This window comes from Oryzias latipes, assembly GCF_053564925.1.
Source record: "Oryzias latipes strain Hd-rR chromosome 1 unlocalized genomic scaffold, Olatipes_Hd-rR_3.1 chr1_Y".
Taxonomy (NCBI): domain Eukaryota; kingdom Metazoa; phylum Chordata; class Actinopteri; order Beloniformes; family Adrianichthyidae; genus Oryzias; species Oryzias latipes.
In genome coordinates this window covers 7942717-7959714 of record NW_027616335.1, presented here as the reverse complement: position 1 = coordinate 7959714, position 16998 = coordinate 7942717, and the positions used below count along the sequence as shown (strand labels likewise).

General features: G+C 38.0%; 3 protein-coding genes and 1 non-coding gene across 7 annotated transcripts; 3 read left to right on the top strand and 1 right to left on the bottom strand.

Annotated features, from left to right (window-relative positions):
• Positions 1 to 497: 497 nt before the first annotated feature.
• LOC101168524 (uncharacterized) lies at positions 498 to 2937 on the top strand. 2 transcript variants are annotated; one of them, XM_011475871.4, is made up of 9 exons: positions 498 to 637; positions 926 to 980; positions 1186 to 1230; positions 1522 to 1572; positions 1698 to 1724; positions 1809 to 1850; positions 1956 to 1997; positions 2113 to 2175; positions 2259 to 2937. In XM_011475871.4, exons 2-9 carry the CDS (start codon positions 927 to 929, stop codon positions 2733 to 2735), a joined length of 801 nt encoding a protein of 266 aa, XP_011474173.1. In that variant the 5' UTR covers positions 498 to 637; position 926; the 3' UTR covers positions 2736 to 2937. The 2 variants fall into 2 exon arrangements, with proteins under 2 accessions (XP_011474173.1, XP_011474171.1); XM_011475869.4 differs by having other exon boundaries at positions 2256 to 2937.
• A 121-nt stretch (positions 2938 to 3058) lies between these two features.
• On the top strand, positions 3059 to 3132 carry trnai-aau (transfer RNA isoleucine (anticodon AAU)). The gene has a single exon. It is a non-coding gene; the product is annotated as a tRNA-Ile (tRNA).
• Positions 3133 to 5593: 2461 nt separating this feature from the next.
• On the bottom strand, positions 5594 to 8605 carry LOC101162025 (aprataxin). Of its 2 annotated transcripts, XM_020703331.3 has the most exons (8): positions 8366 to 8605; positions 8102 to 8148; positions 7946 to 7981; positions 7703 to 7864; positions 7518 to 7577; positions 7189 to 7415; positions 6223 to 6326; positions 5594 to 6150 (listed from the first exon to the last, which is right to left on the bottom strand). In XM_020703331.3, the coding sequence occupies exons 1-8, from the start codon at positions 8493 to 8495 to the stop codon at positions 5996 to 5998; spliced, it is 921 nt and encodes a 306-aa protein (XP_020558990.1). In that variant the 5' UTR covers positions 8496 to 8605; the 3' UTR covers positions 5594 to 5995. The 2 variants fall into 2 exon arrangements, with proteins under 2 accessions (XP_020558990.1, XP_004065926.1); XM_004065878.5 differs by having other exon boundaries at positions 7703 to 7981; positions 8366 to 8603.
• A 498-nt stretch (positions 8606 to 9103) lies between these two features.
• Positions 9104 to 16779, top strand: LOC144981354 (dnaJ homolog subfamily A member 1-like). 2 transcript variants are annotated; one of them, XM_078943522.1, is made up of 9 exons: positions 9104 to 9230; positions 10187 to 10340; positions 10412 to 10604; positions 10872 to 10976; positions 13338 to 13565; positions 13653 to 13767; positions 14001 to 14116; positions 15198 to 15298; positions 15403 to 16779. In XM_078943522.1, exons 2-9 carry the CDS (start codon positions 10209 to 10211, stop codon positions 15634 to 15636), a joined length of 1224 nt encoding a protein of 407 aa, XP_078799648.1. In that variant the 5' UTR covers positions 9104 to 9230; positions 10187 to 10208; the 3' UTR covers positions 15637 to 16779. The 2 variants fall into 2 exon arrangements, with proteins under 2 accessions (XP_078799648.1, XP_078799649.1); XM_078943523.1 differs by lacking the exon at positions 9104 to 9230 and adding an exon at positions 9874 to 9924.
• Positions 16780 to 16998: the final 219 nt, after the last annotated feature.

The following is a 16998-nucleotide window of genomic DNA, read 5'->3' as shown; positions in this document are numbered from 1 at the left end:
TTGTTAAACTTTGCATAATGATCAGACAGAAGGAGGTTCCCATAAGTTGTTTTATTTTATTTAAAGAATTTTGTTGTGTTTGTGTGCTTTGTAATTTATTTTTGAATGATGCTGAACAGAAATAAAAGGAAAAAATAATATGTTTAATCATTAACTTTACACAACAGCCGTGTGCTTTTCTTGACCTGAGTATCTCTCGCTTTCTCTCCAAGTGGGTGAGTTTGTTTTTTCAAGAGGCCACAAACCCTATGGTTTAGTAAGCGAAGCTATGTTTCCCCTAAGGCTTGAGAGGGGTGGAGAAAATATATGTGAGAGTGAATGGAACTGTGGGTGTTTGTGTGTGCCTTCAATCATCATCGTGCCAGTGTCAGTTTGTTTAAAAGCAGACTTTCAGGGAAAAAATACACCTTCATGTGTTGGCAGGAGACAGACATCCAAAAGGAAATGATGCAATTATCTTAGCTGAGGTCACTTACGTATGTATATATAGAAGTATTTATACCTATATATACATATGTAAACTAGTCGCTGAGGTATTGTGCAGCATTGCTCTTCCACTGTTTTAAAAGTTTGGATTCTAGTCTGGCAGCAGACAACATCGTGAGACTTCTTCAACAGGAGCTGTGATCCTTACAAGGTAACTGCTCTTGTGCTTTATTTTGTTTATCTCATTTTTTTACACAATAACATCAGATGTTATGTATATGTAACAGCTGTATCTAACATCCAAACAGAATGATCAATTCTGTGTTTCATGTTTAACTCCACATGACTGCATGATGGGATTCAGAACAGTGTCTGAAACAACACACTTGTTGCATTTTGGTTCTTTTTTTTTAAATTAATTCATAGTGATGCAATTTAACAAATAATCTGAAATAGTCAAATTGACCTTATTTAAATATTTGTGTACTTTGTGTTACAGAATGAAGACTGTCATTATAACAATTTGCCTGATTGGTTCAGTTTTTGCAAACCCAGTAAGTATACTTTTAAAAAACAACATAGTTTTGTAAGTGAATACTGAAAGCAAATGGGTTTCCCCAGGCACAATATAGCAGAATAATAATATCGATGTGGTTTTTTTTTGTTTGTGTATTTATACTTTTGTTTTATATCACGTTCAACAAGTTAAAAAGTATGTGGATTTTAATGTGTTCACCATTTTTCTGTCCTTTCTGACAGATTTTGCACAATGTGTTGGTTTCAAATGAGCAGGATTCCAATTCAGTAAGTACAATCACATTTTATATATCAAAAAATTCTCCATCAATGCATTAGTTATTTCATTGGCAATGCAGCAGTAGAGTCAGCAAAAAAACAGTAATAAAAAAAAGTGGTGTGGTATAAAACGCAAAACATCTCCTAGACTATTGTTTGCCCTACTGTATGTTATCTCCACACATCTTTGGAGAAAGTACATTCACCCAAGCCTGACTTGACATAAAAACATCTTAAATGGATGTTGTGGGTATAATTAAATCGACTGTGCTGTGTGCTTAATTTGGGGTTTTTTTGCAGACAGAAAGTCTGTCTGTTTCACAATCTTCTGAAAACACTTCGGAGCTTCAGGTAATTTCTCTGCAGTATCTGTTTATCCCAGCACATTAAGAAAGACATTTTGTTTCTAACTTGTGATTCCTTTTGTGCTGATGTTTACCAGTCATGGGCAAATGTTTCCTGTTTTTATGTTTCAGAGCTCTGAGGAAGTTGCCTCCACACAAGTAAGTTAAAATACACAAATTGCTGTTGAAAATTGAAGACGAGTGCAACTCTGTCAATAATGCATTCATTATTATTTGTTGAAGAGTACAGAGTCTGAATCGTCTGAATCTGCTTCAGAGGACAAGGTGGGATATATAAATACAGGCTGTTCTACAATGCAGTTTGTGTAATAATTATGCTTAACTTATATTGATTTTAAAGTTTTTTTTCCTTTCTGTGAAAACAAAAAGACCTCAGAGGAGAGTGATAGCCAGTCAGATGAGATAATCGAGGTAAGATAGATAAATCCATTTATTTGAACTTTTTTTTTTAAATTGCTCCATCAAATTAAATAGTTCTTTATAGTATGGTTCCTTTGGCTCATATGCTTCACAAATATTTGCACAGATTGACACTATGCTTGAAACCAAAGATGACAGCATGGGCAGCGAAGAGAACGTCCGCAAAGTGGTGAGTTGCTGCACACTCTTTGACCGGTGGCCTGCTTTAGCTGGAGCTAGCCCTAACTAATGCTGTTTGTTTCCCCGCAGCAGAGTTGGGTAAGGGTGTTTTCCAGCGTTGGTCATGTCTCAAGCACTGAGGACAATACCAGCAGGGAGGTCGAAGGTCATTCAGAAGGTGTGAGCAAGGAGCTTACTCACATCTCAGTGACTGCTGGCAGTCGTGCAAACCTTCCCCTGCTGGAAAAATCCATAGACAGCAGCAGCGACAGCACAGATCTTGCAGCTGCCAACAGCAACAGCACTGAGAGCGATAGTAGTGAAAGCCAGGAGAGCGAAGAGACCAGCGACAGCAGCGATGCCAGCAAGAGTTCAAAGGAAAGTGATGAAAGTGACGGAAGTGACAGCGCTGAGTCTGAGCAGTTCAAAGCCAAAGACTGTGTGAATGGTACACAGAGCTGTGAAAGTGAAGAGTACTTTGTCCAGAGCGTAGGAGATGATGCACATTTCTCTGTCCACGGACTGATGACGCCAGATGAGGAAAACATGGAGTTAAGACTGAGGAGATGATTGTTTTTCTTTGTGAACAAATTTATTTTCTAAACCTCAGCACTAATTGGAGACGGCATTTTTTTTTATTACATCCAAACAGTAGTTTTGGCTTAATGCAACTTTCAGTAATACAAAGTTAGATATTTACCATTGTAAAATAAATAAATTATGTACTTTTTCTATTAAAAACTGAGCTTCAAAAAGTATAACAAAGCAGGAATGTTGTTAATAATTGATTTTTATAAGATATTTATGCAATTTTGCACAAATTCAATAAACAAGTGACCGTGACAATACACATATGTGTATTATTATGTATTTTCACTATAACGCCGTCAAGTGGCCGGTTAGCTCAGTTGGTTAGAGCGTGGTGCTAATAACGCCAAGGTCGCGGGTTCGATCCCCGTACGGGCCATCAACCTTTTAACGAGTTCGTTAATAGCATTTAGACACCAGTTCCACTATTTACAGCAAAAACTTTCTTGGAACCGCGCTTGTGCTTTCGCCCTTGTGCTATCTTAGCTGACCCCACCCTTAGATTGACGTGTTCTCCCAATACCATGATAAAGGTGGAAACATTTCATACTGTAATCCATGGACACCAGTGAAGATCACAAATCATTAAAGAAAAAAGGTTCAGCGCACTGTCTACTAGTGGGTCTAGAAACTGTAAAAGTGCCCAGGACAGCACAAGGGTTACAGTGGCGCCACCAGGGGGTGGCCAGGGGTGGCCATGGCCACCCCTCTCCGACACCTGGCCACCCCAGTGGCCACCCCAGTAGCCACTATAAGCTGTGGTAGCATCAGTTGTGCGTTTCATCCCAAATGCACAGCCAGCAAGCGGGCAAGTCGCTCTGATCACCTAAACCGGCCCTCACCCCCTCCCCTCCCTGCTGCCTTTGAGTGCGCAGACATCTACAGAGGAGCCGCTGGACGCAGAATGAATAAGACGCGTGGTTCACTTCCGCGTTCGAACCCTCAGATCCTCTGGGCCGGTCAGACAAAAGAACCAGTCTCAGTCACTAAAGATGAACTTTCTTTATTACTGTTTCCTTAAGTCCAAAACGGGCGACTGACCGCGCGTGTATGCGCTCCACACCCTCACACGCGCTCTCCCCCCTCTCTTCCTGCATCGCGCGAGCACCGGTTTCAGCACGCACACACACGCGTGCGCGCGAGAGCGCACGCACGCAAACACAATCACACATCCCAAAATGCTACGTTTCTTTTCCTGTTAAATATTTTCCGTGGGTCTTTAACAATCTGTTTACTGTACTTTAGATCTGGATAGATAGATAGATAGATAGATAGATAGATAGATAGATAGATAGATAGATAGATAGATAGATAGATAGATAGATAGATAGATAGATAGATAGATAGATAGATAGATAGATAGATAGATAGATAGATAGATAGATAGATAGATAGATAGATAGATAGATAGATAGATAGATAGATAGATAGATAGATAGATAGATAGATAGATAGATAGATAGATAGATAGATAGATAGATAGATAGATAGATAGATAGATAGATAGATAGATAGATAGATGACTTTATTAATCCCACAATGGGGAAATTTCATTTATCTATGGCAGCAACACGACATTCAGAAATAATCTATATAATATAACATCAATAAAGGACATCACAAATGACATTTATATTAAATAATTAAAAATATCACAGAAAATTATTATGAAAAATTATTATCAAAAATTAGATTCTTATTAAACAAAGAAATAAATATTAAATATTAAATAAATACAGCTGCAAAGGTGTAAAAAACATGCGGTCTGCAAAACATGTAAACCCAGTGTGCAAATACTTGGTGCAAATACGCCACATCATCAGCGGCGGTGGATGTGTCATTACTTCTTATTAATAAGTAAAAAAAGGATGTCCCTGTCACAAGCCACTCATTTTCATGGCACTATTTAAGCACTGGTTGTTGTGTTACCGCAACATTTTGATGTGTTTTTGTTTCCACAGAGTTACCTATAGTCATTAGTTGATGCTTGTGTCTGTCCATTTTCAGAGAATGAAGAGAAATTCAACATATATTCTTATTTTAAGAATAAAAGTGCAGCAGAAGGAGTGAAAGAGATGGTAGGGGAGCAACAGAGGAGTAGTGAGGAGGAGGAAGATGAGACAGAGCAGCATGAATGACAGAAGAGAATAAGGAAGACAAAGATGAGACGGCATCAGAGGAGGGACAGTCAGCATCATTGGTCAGAGAAACAAGGCAGAACTCAGCATAAGCAGGGGCTCCACCTGTTCCTGGACCAACTGGTGAAGTTAGAATTATGTTACCCTAATAATAAAAATGTTTCATGATTATAAGTCTGAATAGAAATGTCTACAGATATAATTAATAATTAGAAGGATATTTTTATTATTATTTCAGAACAACAGATTTCATTTTTTGTTTATTGTAGATATCTCTCAGTCAAGAGCCGAACAGCCCAAGCAGACACACCTAAGCATTGAATATAAACAAAAAATATATATATATATATCAGTAGTAGTATCTACTAATGGTATCTACTAGTATCTATTAGTTATTATACTAGTAGTATCTACTATAAATTCATGTTCTACAAAATATCAGTAGGCATTTATCTTTCTATTGGTTTTCTAAAGGTTGTTTTACTACGTTTGGTAGAATGAATTTTAAAAATATAGCTCATGGTTTTTGTGTGCCACCCCAAGATTTAATGTGGCCCCCCACTGGCCACCCCCATGAAAAATTTCTGGAGGCGCCACTGAAGGGTTACCAAAATACATACGGTTTAAACCTTCTCTTACCCTTATAACTTAATTCTTCTGATTGAACACTAGATGGTGACAGAGTTATTCCATTGACACGTCTTTTGGTTCAGTACAGTTTATTCACTAATATATATTATTTGCTGAAAATCACTTAAGTCTTTCAAACTCAAAACGGTTGTTTGTTCACACAAAACCATAAAAAATGCTTCACAGTCAACACTAACCAAACAATAAAGTCAAAATGCTTAAAAGCTAAATTTGGAAAAAGGAGAACTACGTATTTAGATAACAATTATTGCAACATGTAGAGTTTTTTTATTAGGCAACTCTAAAGAATGTTGTGACATGTGATGGATAACAAGTATTTCTGAAGAATATCTGGGTATTTTGACTTCAAACTCCAACAGACAGAAACCCTGAAAAAATAATGTTCCCGCTCTGAATTTTCTAGAAAATGAGCTAACTTAGAGCAAAACAGCCCAGAATAAAAAAGTCCCACGGTTATTTAGAGAGGTGGTGCTTCAGGTGCTCTTTCAGGGCAGGAATGGTGGGACACTCTTTGTGACACACGTGACATTGGAGAGGCAATTTCAACAGCTCACTAGTCCCATCCTTCACAGAGACGCTCCCATCCTTTTCAAGCATCTGAATGACATCTAAAAAAAGAAAACGCTTGATTTTACACACAGCACATCTAAATCAATCAATAACATAAAGTCTGCTCTTACTTTCAGAATCTATGAAGTAATCTGTGGTAAAGGAATTCCAATGCTTCTTGTTCTTCAAACAAGGAGAGTCAAAGTCTTGACTGATCACGTGGAGGTGGATGTGACTGAAGAGTGTAAACAGAACGGTTCATTAGTGGGAAAATGTCAAATTCAGCCGAGATGTCCTCGTGTAACACTACTCTGATGATTTATTGTGCTCTGAAAACAAACCCACAATGAGCACATTTAAAGCAGTAATACCTTTATTTATCCAGGTAGTGATGCTTCAGCACAAGCTCTCAGGGGAATCGTTGCATCCCTACTGCATATGTTTGCATATGTTTATGTTGAAAGTAACAAATACGAGCATTGTGCTAAATTTAATATAGTTTTATCACATTACACCAGGGTCATTATAAGCAAACTAAAGGGCTTTGTTTACTGTTACTTGCTTTCTAGATAATAATAAATAAATAAAAACCAATTTTTTTTTTATTATTATTTTGTTATACACATGTATCAAAGTGAAACAACACTGTGACCTGAAAAACCAGAAAGTGAATTGTTGCATCTCTTCATTATTCTTTATTAATTTTCAACAGTATGGGGAAATTTGAGGCTGGACGGTGGGGTAGTGGTTAGCGCTCTCGCCCCACACTGAGAAGGCCCTGGTTTGATTCCCAGCAGGGCCCTTTCTCTGCTGAGTTTGAACGTTCTCCCGATGGGTTTTCTCCAGGGCACTCTGGCCTTCCTCCAAAAGCATGCATCATAGGTTTACTAGGTGACTCTAAATTGCCCCGAGGTGTGCATGTGTTTGTGTGGCCCTGCAAAAGACTGGCAACCTGTACAGGGTGTTAACCGCTTTTCCTCAGCAGTAGCTGGGACAGGCTCCAGCAACCCCGAAAGGGATACAGCGGGTTAAGAAAATGGATGGATGGTGTACTTTAAGGAGTAACAGCCCAATAAACACACATAATAAAGACTTACCTCATGCTTGGGATGGCGTGATAACCAGTCCGGAAGCTAAGTGAGCTGGATTCTGGACATTGCTTAATCATGCGCTCAGCCACCTTCTGCATGTGTTTCAGCAGATCGCAGTGTTCTGCCTTCAAAGCCTTCAGGCTGGGAATCGACTGCCATGGAAGAACCAGCCAGTGGTAACGAGCTTTGGGATACTTGTCTTTGATCACTACAACTGTATCGTCCTTGTATATCTAAAAAAAAAAAAAAAAGATCAATTAAAACAGAAACAAAACCTAAATTTAGTTTCAATTTAGACGTACGTTTATCAGTAAGTAATGTTGAGTTATAGCTACCTGCATTTTGGGGTCTTGCATTGAAGTTTTCAAGCCTTGACTCCAATGCCCAGAAATTCCCTACAAAATGTCAGTTAACATGAATTATGAGAATGAATATTTAAATAAAAACTCTCCAGGTCTGCAACAATAATTTGTATATTAGGCATAAATCACAGATTGTAGATTTCTTTGTTTCTCCTCACACTAGTTTTTGTGGCTTCTCCTGGAATGACAGCTGCAGCGACTTTTTCTGTGAGTTGTCCAGCTTTCAGGCAGTCTGTCTCTCTTTGGCTTCCTCCATTCTCTTTGACTGGCTCTGGTGGTCTTTTGGTGGCGCCCTGGCTCCCGGTGGTGTCCTCTTTGAACTGCACGGTGTATGGATAAAGGCTGTTGACCACGAGCAGCTGCTCTCCAGGCTTCATTTTGACCTCATTGCCTTTACCCACCACCAAGGAGCCGACAGAGGTGGGGTTTAACCCCAGCTTAGGGAGGGGAGAAAAAAAACAGGTAAAAAAAATAGAACAATAAAAATAATACAAAATGTACAGCAATAAGGCTTTTTATTTTGTTTATACCACTGATCATTCTTGTGAGCATGTTACCTGCTTCACTTTGACATAACCTTTGTTGCATTCAGCTTTCAGTTCAACTGATGGGAAAGTCAGGAACATTTAGACAGGTTAAAACTTTGCATTTCGTTTTACAAACATGAATGAAAATAACTTGATGCTCAAGTCATTCAATTCCTGCTGTTTTCTTAAATGTATTATCCCTGAAATCACTAAAACAATAACAGATTATTTTCCTAACATTCTTACTGAACTCACAGGAAATCTAGAGACTGTTTTTGTAGGTAACATCGTTACCTTGATGCCGGGAGCATTTTTTGTCTTTGATAGTAGTTTCTGGGCCTCGACCCACGACAACTGTCTGTAAATGAGGCAGGTGAATGGGTTTGTGATTCCCCTCTTCACTAATGAGCCAGCAAATGGGCATTTTCTCATTTCGTTACGCTTTTCTCCCTAATATTTAGCAGCGGGACACGTTTGAATGTTTGTTCAACTTGTCGCGGAGTGATGACGAACGAGGGTGCGACCGAGGAACAAGGTGGGGTGGGAAGTTCTGTCTCCTCCCAGAGTTCTTCACTTTGCGAGAGCGCGCAACAACAGCAAAATTGTGAACGACATAAAAACGTGTTTTCTTGTATAAAAATGATATCTTGTAAAACAACTTTTTATTTTTTTTTATTTTTTAGTTGTTGCTTTTTAATTTTTTGGTCTTTTTTCTTCTTCTTGGTTGGTTGGTTTGTCAATGAATGGACATTAAATCATAGCAGTTTCAGAAAATTCAACAAGGCTTGGCTCTTTTTAAATAATATTTAAAATATCACTTTTTTGTATCTAAAACTTTTATTATGACTGACTTTCTGAAACGTGATTGTGCTGAAGTTAGATTCGTTCTTTTTTTCATTTAGGTTTAAATTTGTGGGTTTCAGTCATGTTAATATTGATATCTTTTGGGAGAAAGAACATAACTCGACATGGTGCGGTCACAAGTACCAACAGTCGGGTTTAGCTGTCGACGCGCGTTCCCGCGAGGTGGACGTAGATGTCTGCGCGCAAAACTCGACACCACACCAGCAGTCGGCAGAAAGAGGGCTGCAGGAAGATTCTGGAAGAGCCGTTGTGAGCTGCAGTCTTGTGAGGGTGCTAAGCGTGGTCTTCGTTTAAGGTTGGAAAACCACTAATTCTCGAAACATGTTATTAACAACAGCCCACACGTGATTTGTTGGCTAAAAAAATTGGCAAAAAAGCCACCATGTTGATGACATACATAGCTACGACATGAGTAGCTAAATTAGCTACAAAGGCCGAATCATTGTGCCCCTCTACGCAGAGAAATCTAACTTTATCCACAGATAATGGAACAGTAGTAAGCAGAACACCAATGTTAGTCGACATGATGAGCCTGTCGGACTGCATTATATTTTCGGTGTTTTTCTAAATCCCTAGAAGCTTTCAGCTATGATATTGACCAAATGAACAGACTCTAGCAAATAACCCGTTTGCTGCTAGAGCTTCTCGGGTAAAACTGACCTGAGGAACAAAAAGTCTCAGCATTGTTTATTTGTTTTTTTCTATTAGAACAATCTGTCCTAACACACACAGCTACCGTCTCTGTTTTCTCACACAAAACAACAGAAAATTTCTAAGCCAAAAACTCCCATCATGCTCATTTACATGCCTGAAAAAATGTTTTTTTAAACAGCAATGCTCAGATCTGACGTTGTTTAAATATTTTAGTACATAATCAGATTGCTTTGTTAGCAAGTAAAGACTTAAGACTCTTTCTGTTGTTGCTTTTTTCAGCGTCTGGTTGCTTATTGGTCACATTTTAGTCAATCTTAGAATTGGGCAACACACAAGTAAGAAAATTGGACCTCATTCACCTTTGTTTATCATTTCTGAGAAAAAGTTGGCTTTTCTGCTGTAAGCTTCATCCCTTCTTTTTTTCCCTTTCACTCTTGCAGTAACTGCTATTTATTTTGTTTTTCTTATTTAGGTGTTTGTTAAAGTTCCCAATTTTGTTAACTGTCATTAACAGATAAGGACCATCAGATTAACCAGATGAGGATCAGATTTGTTTAGTGTGTGTGTGTTAACACACTGTTATTGTTTTTTCTTTAGGACTGGCCTATAAAAACCTATCATGGTCAAGGAAATGGGATTTTATGACACTTTGGGCGTTCAGGCTAACGCAACACTTGACGAGCTGAAAAAGGCCTATCGCAAGCTCGCCCTGAAATATCACCCTGACAAAAATCCTACAGAAGGAGAGAAGGTACCACATAACGCAGCTGCCACAAACGTCCTTGTTTTTCTTTTCTTTTCTTAAACGATTTGTCTTTAAAGTTCAAGCAGATCTCACAGGCGTATGAAGTGCTGTCAGACCCCCAGAAGAGAGAAATCTATGACAGGGGAGGCGAAAAGGCATTAAAGGAAGGGGGAACTGGTGGCGGCGGCGGTGGCGGTGGCTTTGCATCACCCATGGACATCTTTGACTTTTTCTTTGGTGGAGGTAGTCGGATGCAAAGAGAGCGAAAAGGTAAAATAAATAATGAGAATACAACAAACACACTCTGGGTTTTGTTTTGAAGTATATAGTTTATGGTTCCTCTGTATGTTCCCCCGGTCCGGACTGTACCAAGTCCAACACTGACAAGCAAATGTATTTTTTATGCTCTGAATGAGTTAAAGTGTCGTCGTGTAGGATTTAAACATCACTAACAGTATTTTTAGTTATGTTTCTATAGATGTTAATCATAATATTGTATGATTCTTGAAAAAAAGTTGTCTTTTTGTTCATTCACAGGAAAGAATATGGTGCACCAGATCACTGTATCTTTAGAGGAACTTTATAACGGAGCAACGAGAAAACTAGCCGTGCAGAAGAACTGTGTATGTGAGAGGTGTGAGGGTAAGTCTTTCGCCGCTCAGTTTTTTTGAGAATCTTCTGTGCCGCAAAGACACTACTTCTACGTTTCTGCAGAAATAAATAGATGGGTTTAGTACTTTCAAAATCAAATGTGCTAAATATTTACCAAGAATTCCCGATGTTCACAGCAGCAGGAATTCTTTTTGTCCCAAATATTTTTAATATCCACTCTGATAAAAATGCGTTTTTGTTGTCTTTAACATGTTCTAGTGGCATTTTTCTGATGATGGATGGCATATATTAGGGGGAAAAGCTTAAAATTGCATTTCTAAATATTTATTTATTTCAAATTGTTGAAAAAGTGTAGTTGTGATAAAGAAAATATACTGGACGGGTTAGACTGTTTAGTTTAGCCATTACCTATTAATTTTTATAACTTTATGTTCTTTATGATTTCATGTTTACTATACAATTACCGGTATGAAGCCCATTGAGACGACCATTGTTGTAATATTGGGCTATACAAATAAAATTCAATTGAATTTTTTAAAACTTTGTTTAACCCTGGAACTCTTTCGCTATCAAAAGTTACACACCATCACTTTTGTCGGGTAATTTTTACCCGGAATAATATACCCAACAAAAAGTACTTGTCAAAAAAAATAGATCAAAACACGACAACACATAATAAATTAAAGTTTTTTTTTTCAACTGTAGTATGTGTAACAAAATGAAAAACATAGGAAGTTCCTAAAAACATGCTAAAAAAATTACTGAAAAATTAGGAATTTGAAAACAAAAAATTCATTAAAAAAATTACTAAAATGACACTAGAAAGTTGGTCTTTGGTCCATCCATACCTGGGACACGTGAGACTTCCCTGTGAAGGCACGGACGGCTTGACACGCCACATTGAAATTCATGTAAATAGTTTGGCTCAGGTGAAAATCCCCCGGCGACAGTGCTCCAGAGTTTACTGCAGTAGCTCAAGGTAGAGATGTTCCTAGAAATGTTTTCTATCCGTCTTCTCAAGTAATGACTGGGAGATTCTAAATTCATTTCTACAATTTGTGTTTTCCAAATAAAACGTTGAAACCAGAGTCATCAGTAGTATTATTACTGGAACAGATCAGGGTAACGCATCGCTGAGTTGCATATTTACAGATGAAAGCGATTAAAGTTTCTGTTTAGTATTTGGTTGATAGTGAAGCGTTCAATGAATTTCATGCTTTTTTGTTTTGTTTTTTAAGCATGAAGTAGAGCTGGCCTTAAGGTAGAACTAAGACTTTCCCTAAAAGCACAGGTTGTCAGATTGAGTTACTGTTCTTTTATCTTTCCTCACATTGTTGAGTGTTAATGTGACTGAATGAAGGTTTAGTTCTAGACCTGCATGTTCGTTTTGTTCACACCCACATTCCAAAACATCCTCCAGTCCTTTAAGGGGCTTTACTTAAAAAGCTTCATAATCCAACTCGTATAAGAGTCAGGATCAAGTTAAAGCAGAAGATCAAATCAGATTTAAAAAACCCTTTGATTCCTTTTTCCCCTTTAGCCTGGAAAACTAAAGCTGGCAGTGTGATGCCAGAGCTCCCCCAATAGGCAGCACTACACAACTGTAGTGCGAACACAAAAAAATGTATGCAAACACAATGTATGTATCATATTTAGAGTCTAAGCTCCGACACAGTCAGGTGTCAAAGTTGTTTCGTTTTCCAGTAGCATCCTTTTAGGACAGGAAAGTGCAAACAAGCCAGACAATGATTTTGTCCAACAATCAAATCTAAGGATCAGGTTCAAGTGTTTTTAAACCAAGATGTGCAGACCGAATGAAACCTAAAATCAGCTCTTTTCTTTACATTTTACAGTCATGATGTAAGGTTAGAAAACATTTGAAAATGTTTAATTGGATCTTTTTTCATTTGTCTCATCTGTTGTTGTACGGTGAATTGCTTCTGAATCTGTGAATGTTCTTAAATCTAATTTAAGGTTCCCTGAAATCCCCGGTGCCTGACTTTTATTACAATAACACGATCTTGCATTTTTATAAAATATGGTTTAAATTTTGTTTTATAGAATAGCTCTGAACTCAGGAAGTCACATATTTCAGTTCACAACACTGTTCTTGGTTTTGAGGTCACTTCTTTTTTTTAGCGTGATATTTTTTATCGCTTTGGAGTCAGATCTGTTTAGTTTGCACCACTGCAAGACATGTGAAACCTGAGAAAAGACTCCAAGAACCAGTCAGTCACTTACACATGTTAAAGAAATGATTTTAAAATTGGTCTGCATTTAGGAAAAGACCCGATCATCTCTGTTGTCCCACCTCAGCAGTAACTAGTGTGTCGCTCTGATTTCATTTGTTGCTCTGTTGTCCACCGTTCTGAGGTCTCTGTTCTCTTGCAGGTCGTGGAAGTCGTAAAGGAGCGGCACAGGTGTGCATGTCTTGCCATGGAACGGGAATGCAGGTCCGGGTTCACCAGCTGCTCCCAGGTATGGTTCAGCAAGTGTCCACTGTGTGCTCCAGCTGCCAGGGACAAGGACAGAGAATCAGCCACAAGGACCGCTGCAAAGCATGTGGAGGCCGGAAGATTCTGCGGCAAAAGAAGATCTTGGAGGTCCACATCGACAAAGGTGAGACTAAAGGGAGAACTACCACAAGTCTTTTTGTCAATGTGTAGGAACGGCCACTATTTTTAACCTTTGAACGATTGTGTCCAGGAATGAAAGATGGTCAGAAGATAGTTTTCCACGGGGAGGGAGACCAAGAGCCCGGTCTAGAACCAGGTGATATTATCATTGTTCTGGACCTGCGTGAACATTCGCTTTTCACAAGGTGAGAACAACAGTTCGTCTTTTGTGGAAATGTTGGCACAAGAGCAAGAATTTGTACTTTACATATGACAAGATTAATTGTGATTGCATGTAAGGAGGGAAATAGTTCAACTTAAAATGTCTAAGCCACTGAATCCTTTAATTATATTCTTTTGTTTTATTTGGAAAATGCTGCTGTTTTTTTAGATTATGCTTCAAAGTTGTCTTTGCTTTTCTTCCTTTAAACCTGTTCAGGAGAGGAAGTGACCTGGTGATGTCCATGGAGTTGCAGCTGGTTGAGGCTTTATGTGGTTTCAAGAGGCCCGTCCAGACGCTGGACAACAGAACTCTGTTCGTCACATCACATCCAGGTACCTCGGCTCAAAATGCAGCTATAGTGGGTCTTTTAAAGACCAACTCCAGTCCTCTTCTGATCTATTGTCAGAGTTCTTTTAATCATGATTTAGCCGTGTTTAACCAAAAAAACAGTCGTTTTCTAGGACGTAGTTTCTACAGAGTGGCGGTGGTTCATTTAAAGCCTGGGCTGAGTTGTAGGTTTGTCTGGATTCCACAGAGAATTAATGAGAAACATTTCCTCACAAGCTTCTGATCTTGTGAAATATTATCAGCTCAGTGATTTTGACATTTTCAGTAAACGTCCTTTGAAGCAGGCAGACATGTTTTCATTTTGTTTGGTTTTTGGTCGATTATTAGTTCTCCACCTTATACGGAGGTTAATAGATTCATATAAAATCACACTTAAAGCACGCCTACCTGCTGTGTTTAAAACACTGTTGTAATAATAATCAGTTTATGTTGTTTAAAATATTCATTTTTTATTCACAATTTAAGAATTTGTTGCTAAAGGCCTATTTATTATCAAAGCATTGCTTCTTTTTATGTAAGCTGAAACATTTTCACAGCAGAGATAATTTTGTCATCAATCAAGCTTGAAGATTTTCGAATGAATAGATGCTTGAATTTGGTTTATTATCTTTTGTATGAAGATGTTATAAACCGTTCAAAACTCCAGTTATTTGGTTTTGACTTGATTCCATTTACATAATAAAACACTTTGACTGCTGGCTGTAAACCTGTCAAAACTGGATTTAAATACTTTTAGGTTTTTTCTTTGTTGCATCATATTGGCTTTAGTTTTTATTAAAAAATTAAAAATCTGTTAACGTCTATTAATTTGAATGATTTTCAGTTTTGTGTTGCTTAAAAATAACTAAAGATTGTAAATGCGTATGCTGAGTTTGAATAAATTGCCTTAAACATGGACAATATTTCAGCTCATTTAGTTTTACCTAACGTAAATCGGGAAGGTAAACAGGATCTAATTGATTGTGCATTTGTGAAATATTAGTATGTTTGCTATGATACAAACATTTCAATTGTAACACTGTAGCCTGTCTAATTGTTTTATTTTTTACTCTTTTCTAACCACAGGAGAATTAATAAAGCCTGAAGACACCAAATGTATCCTCAATGAAGGGATGCCCATTTACCGCCGACCCTTTGAGAAGGGACTTCTGGTCATTCACTTCTCAGTAAGTACTTCAAAGAAAGACTTTTCCATCCTTTGCAGTAGTGTGGAGCTATAGACGTACACAAAACGGCTGCTTCCTCTGTTCAACACACGCGTCTCCATCAGGTGGTGTTCCCGCCCGCCAATTTCCTTCCTAAGAACAGACTGAAGGACTTGAAGCGCTACCTCCCAGAAAAAACTGCAGCGGAGGAGCCGGAGAGCATGGACGAAGACCTCTACATCTACGCCGAGCTGGAGGACTGCGACTTGGAGAGCCGGAGGCGGCACCGACGTCAGTATTACTACATGGAGGAGGAGGACTACGCCAGCACAGGCGGCGTGCAATGCCAGACATCCTAATGAACTGTTTCCCAGAATCCTCCTTTCTCATGACTTGACCTTTTTTTTTTTAGGTTTCTTTGCCTAAAAACATTTCACAGTAAGTTTCTAATTTATTTCACAGATTTAGATCGATGAGCAGCGTTTGTCACACGTTTAGGACTTGCAGGACTTAATGTAACCACTGGGACCAACTTTGATGGTTTTCTTTTTGTTGTTGTTTTTTTTAGCGATCACACTGTGATTACACAGATTAGCATCAATCACTAGAGTCTCAGAGAAAAGAACTCTTCCTCTATTTTTAGTGCAATGACTTGGATTCAAATTTACCTGAAAACAAATGTCTTTGGTGTTTTCCTAATGCAATTTCTAAAGGCTTCCATGTGAATCGTGAACGTTCTTAAAGTTTAGACGTGAGCATGAAGAAATGCACATAAAAACGTATGTATGATATCAAAACATCTAGGCAGGGTTTCCCTTTTAAGGGCTATTTTCTAAACATCGCCAGATCCTTTTGAACACAGTGACCCGACCCAGGAAAGCATTTAGGCTCAGGCCGCCAAACTACACATTCAGAAAGGTCATTTTTGACTTTAGCTTGAAATTTTACTGCTTTGTACTCGTCAAATGTAAAGAAAGTGTGTTCCACGTTTGAGAAATATGGATTTCCCTTTTTTTTTGTAAGTGTAATAAACTCCAAAGCACCTGGATGATACTTGGCTTCTGTACACCTTAAAAGATTTAAGAAGTGCTGTTATCTAACCCATCTTATACTGTGCCAAACTGTATTTAAATTCTATCAAGAGGAAAAGCAGAAAAAAAGGTATTTGTATAATATTTAAATTGATTAAGAAAGGTTAAAGATGGACAGTTTTAATACCCTGTTGAAGTGTTTACCTTTTTTCAAAGCTTGATCATGACTTAAATATTCCTTTCTGTTGCCTTGGACTTTCTTTGGATGTTGCAACACATGGAATCACAGAAGAAAGTGCTGATTTTATTTTAAACAATGTGCATTTCTTAGTCTTCAGACTGTCAGAGGACTGAGCTACAAACGAAAGGATCTCAAGGTCTAAACTGAACTTTTGTTTTTTGGTTTGTTTTTTGACCAAGATTGTCTGTGCTCATGTTTTTCTTAATAAATAAAAATGTCCTAATTTATAAGATTACTTTAATTTTTTTTCCTTGTATTAGCAACAAGACCATTAAGGCTATTCTTGAGGTTTTCCTTGAAAGCTGAAACATTTTTCTCAAGTGGAAACTTTCCGTTAGCAGAAATTGACATCTTTTGACAGAAAACTGATAAAACTTTTTTAAATCTGAGCTTGTATTTATCTACAACCATAACTTGTCTGGGCTTTTTTTATTATGTCTTAATGTACA

Excerpts from the sequence above, each read along its gene's own strand:
- LOC101168524 (XM_011475869.4), top strand. The coding sequence starts at position 927 with ATGAAGACTGTCATTATAACAATTTGCCTGATTGGTTCAGTTTTTGCA. Across the intron at positions 1,725-1,808 it reads AGGAAGTTGCCTCCACACAA|AGTACAGAGTCTGAATCGTC; the intron begins GTAAGTTAAAAT and ends TATTTGTTGAAG. Across the intron at positions 2,176-2,255 it reads AAGAGAACGTCCGCAAAGTG|CAGAGTTGGGTAAGGGTGTT; the intron begins GTGAGTTGCTGC and ends GTTTCCCCGCAG.
- LOC101162025 (XM_004065878.5), bottom strand. The coding sequence starts at position 8,495 with ATGCCCATTTGCTGGCTCATTAGTGAAGAGGGGAATCACAAACCCATT. Across the intron at positions 8,149-8,365 it reads AAAATGCTCCCGGCATCAAG|TTGAACTGAAAGCTGAATGC; the intron begins GTAACGATGTTA and ends CTTTCCCATCAG. Across the intron at positions 7,982-8,101 it reads GTTATGTCAAAGTGAAGCAG|CTGGGGTTAAACCCCACCTC; the intron begins GTAACATGCTCA and ends CCCCTCCCTAAG.
- LOC144981354 (XM_078943522.1), top strand. The coding sequence starts at position 10,209 with ATGGTCAAGGAAATGGGATTTTATGACACTTTGGGCGTTCAGGCTAAC. Across the intron at positions 10,605-10,871 it reads GATGCAAAGAGAGCGAAAAG|GAAAGAATATGGTGCACCAG; the intron begins GTAAAATAAATA and ends GTTCATTCACAG. Across the intron at positions 15,299-15,402 it reads TTCTGGTCATTCACTTCTCA|GTGGTGTTCCCGCCCGCCAA; the intron begins GTAAGTACTTCA and ends CGTCTCCATCAG.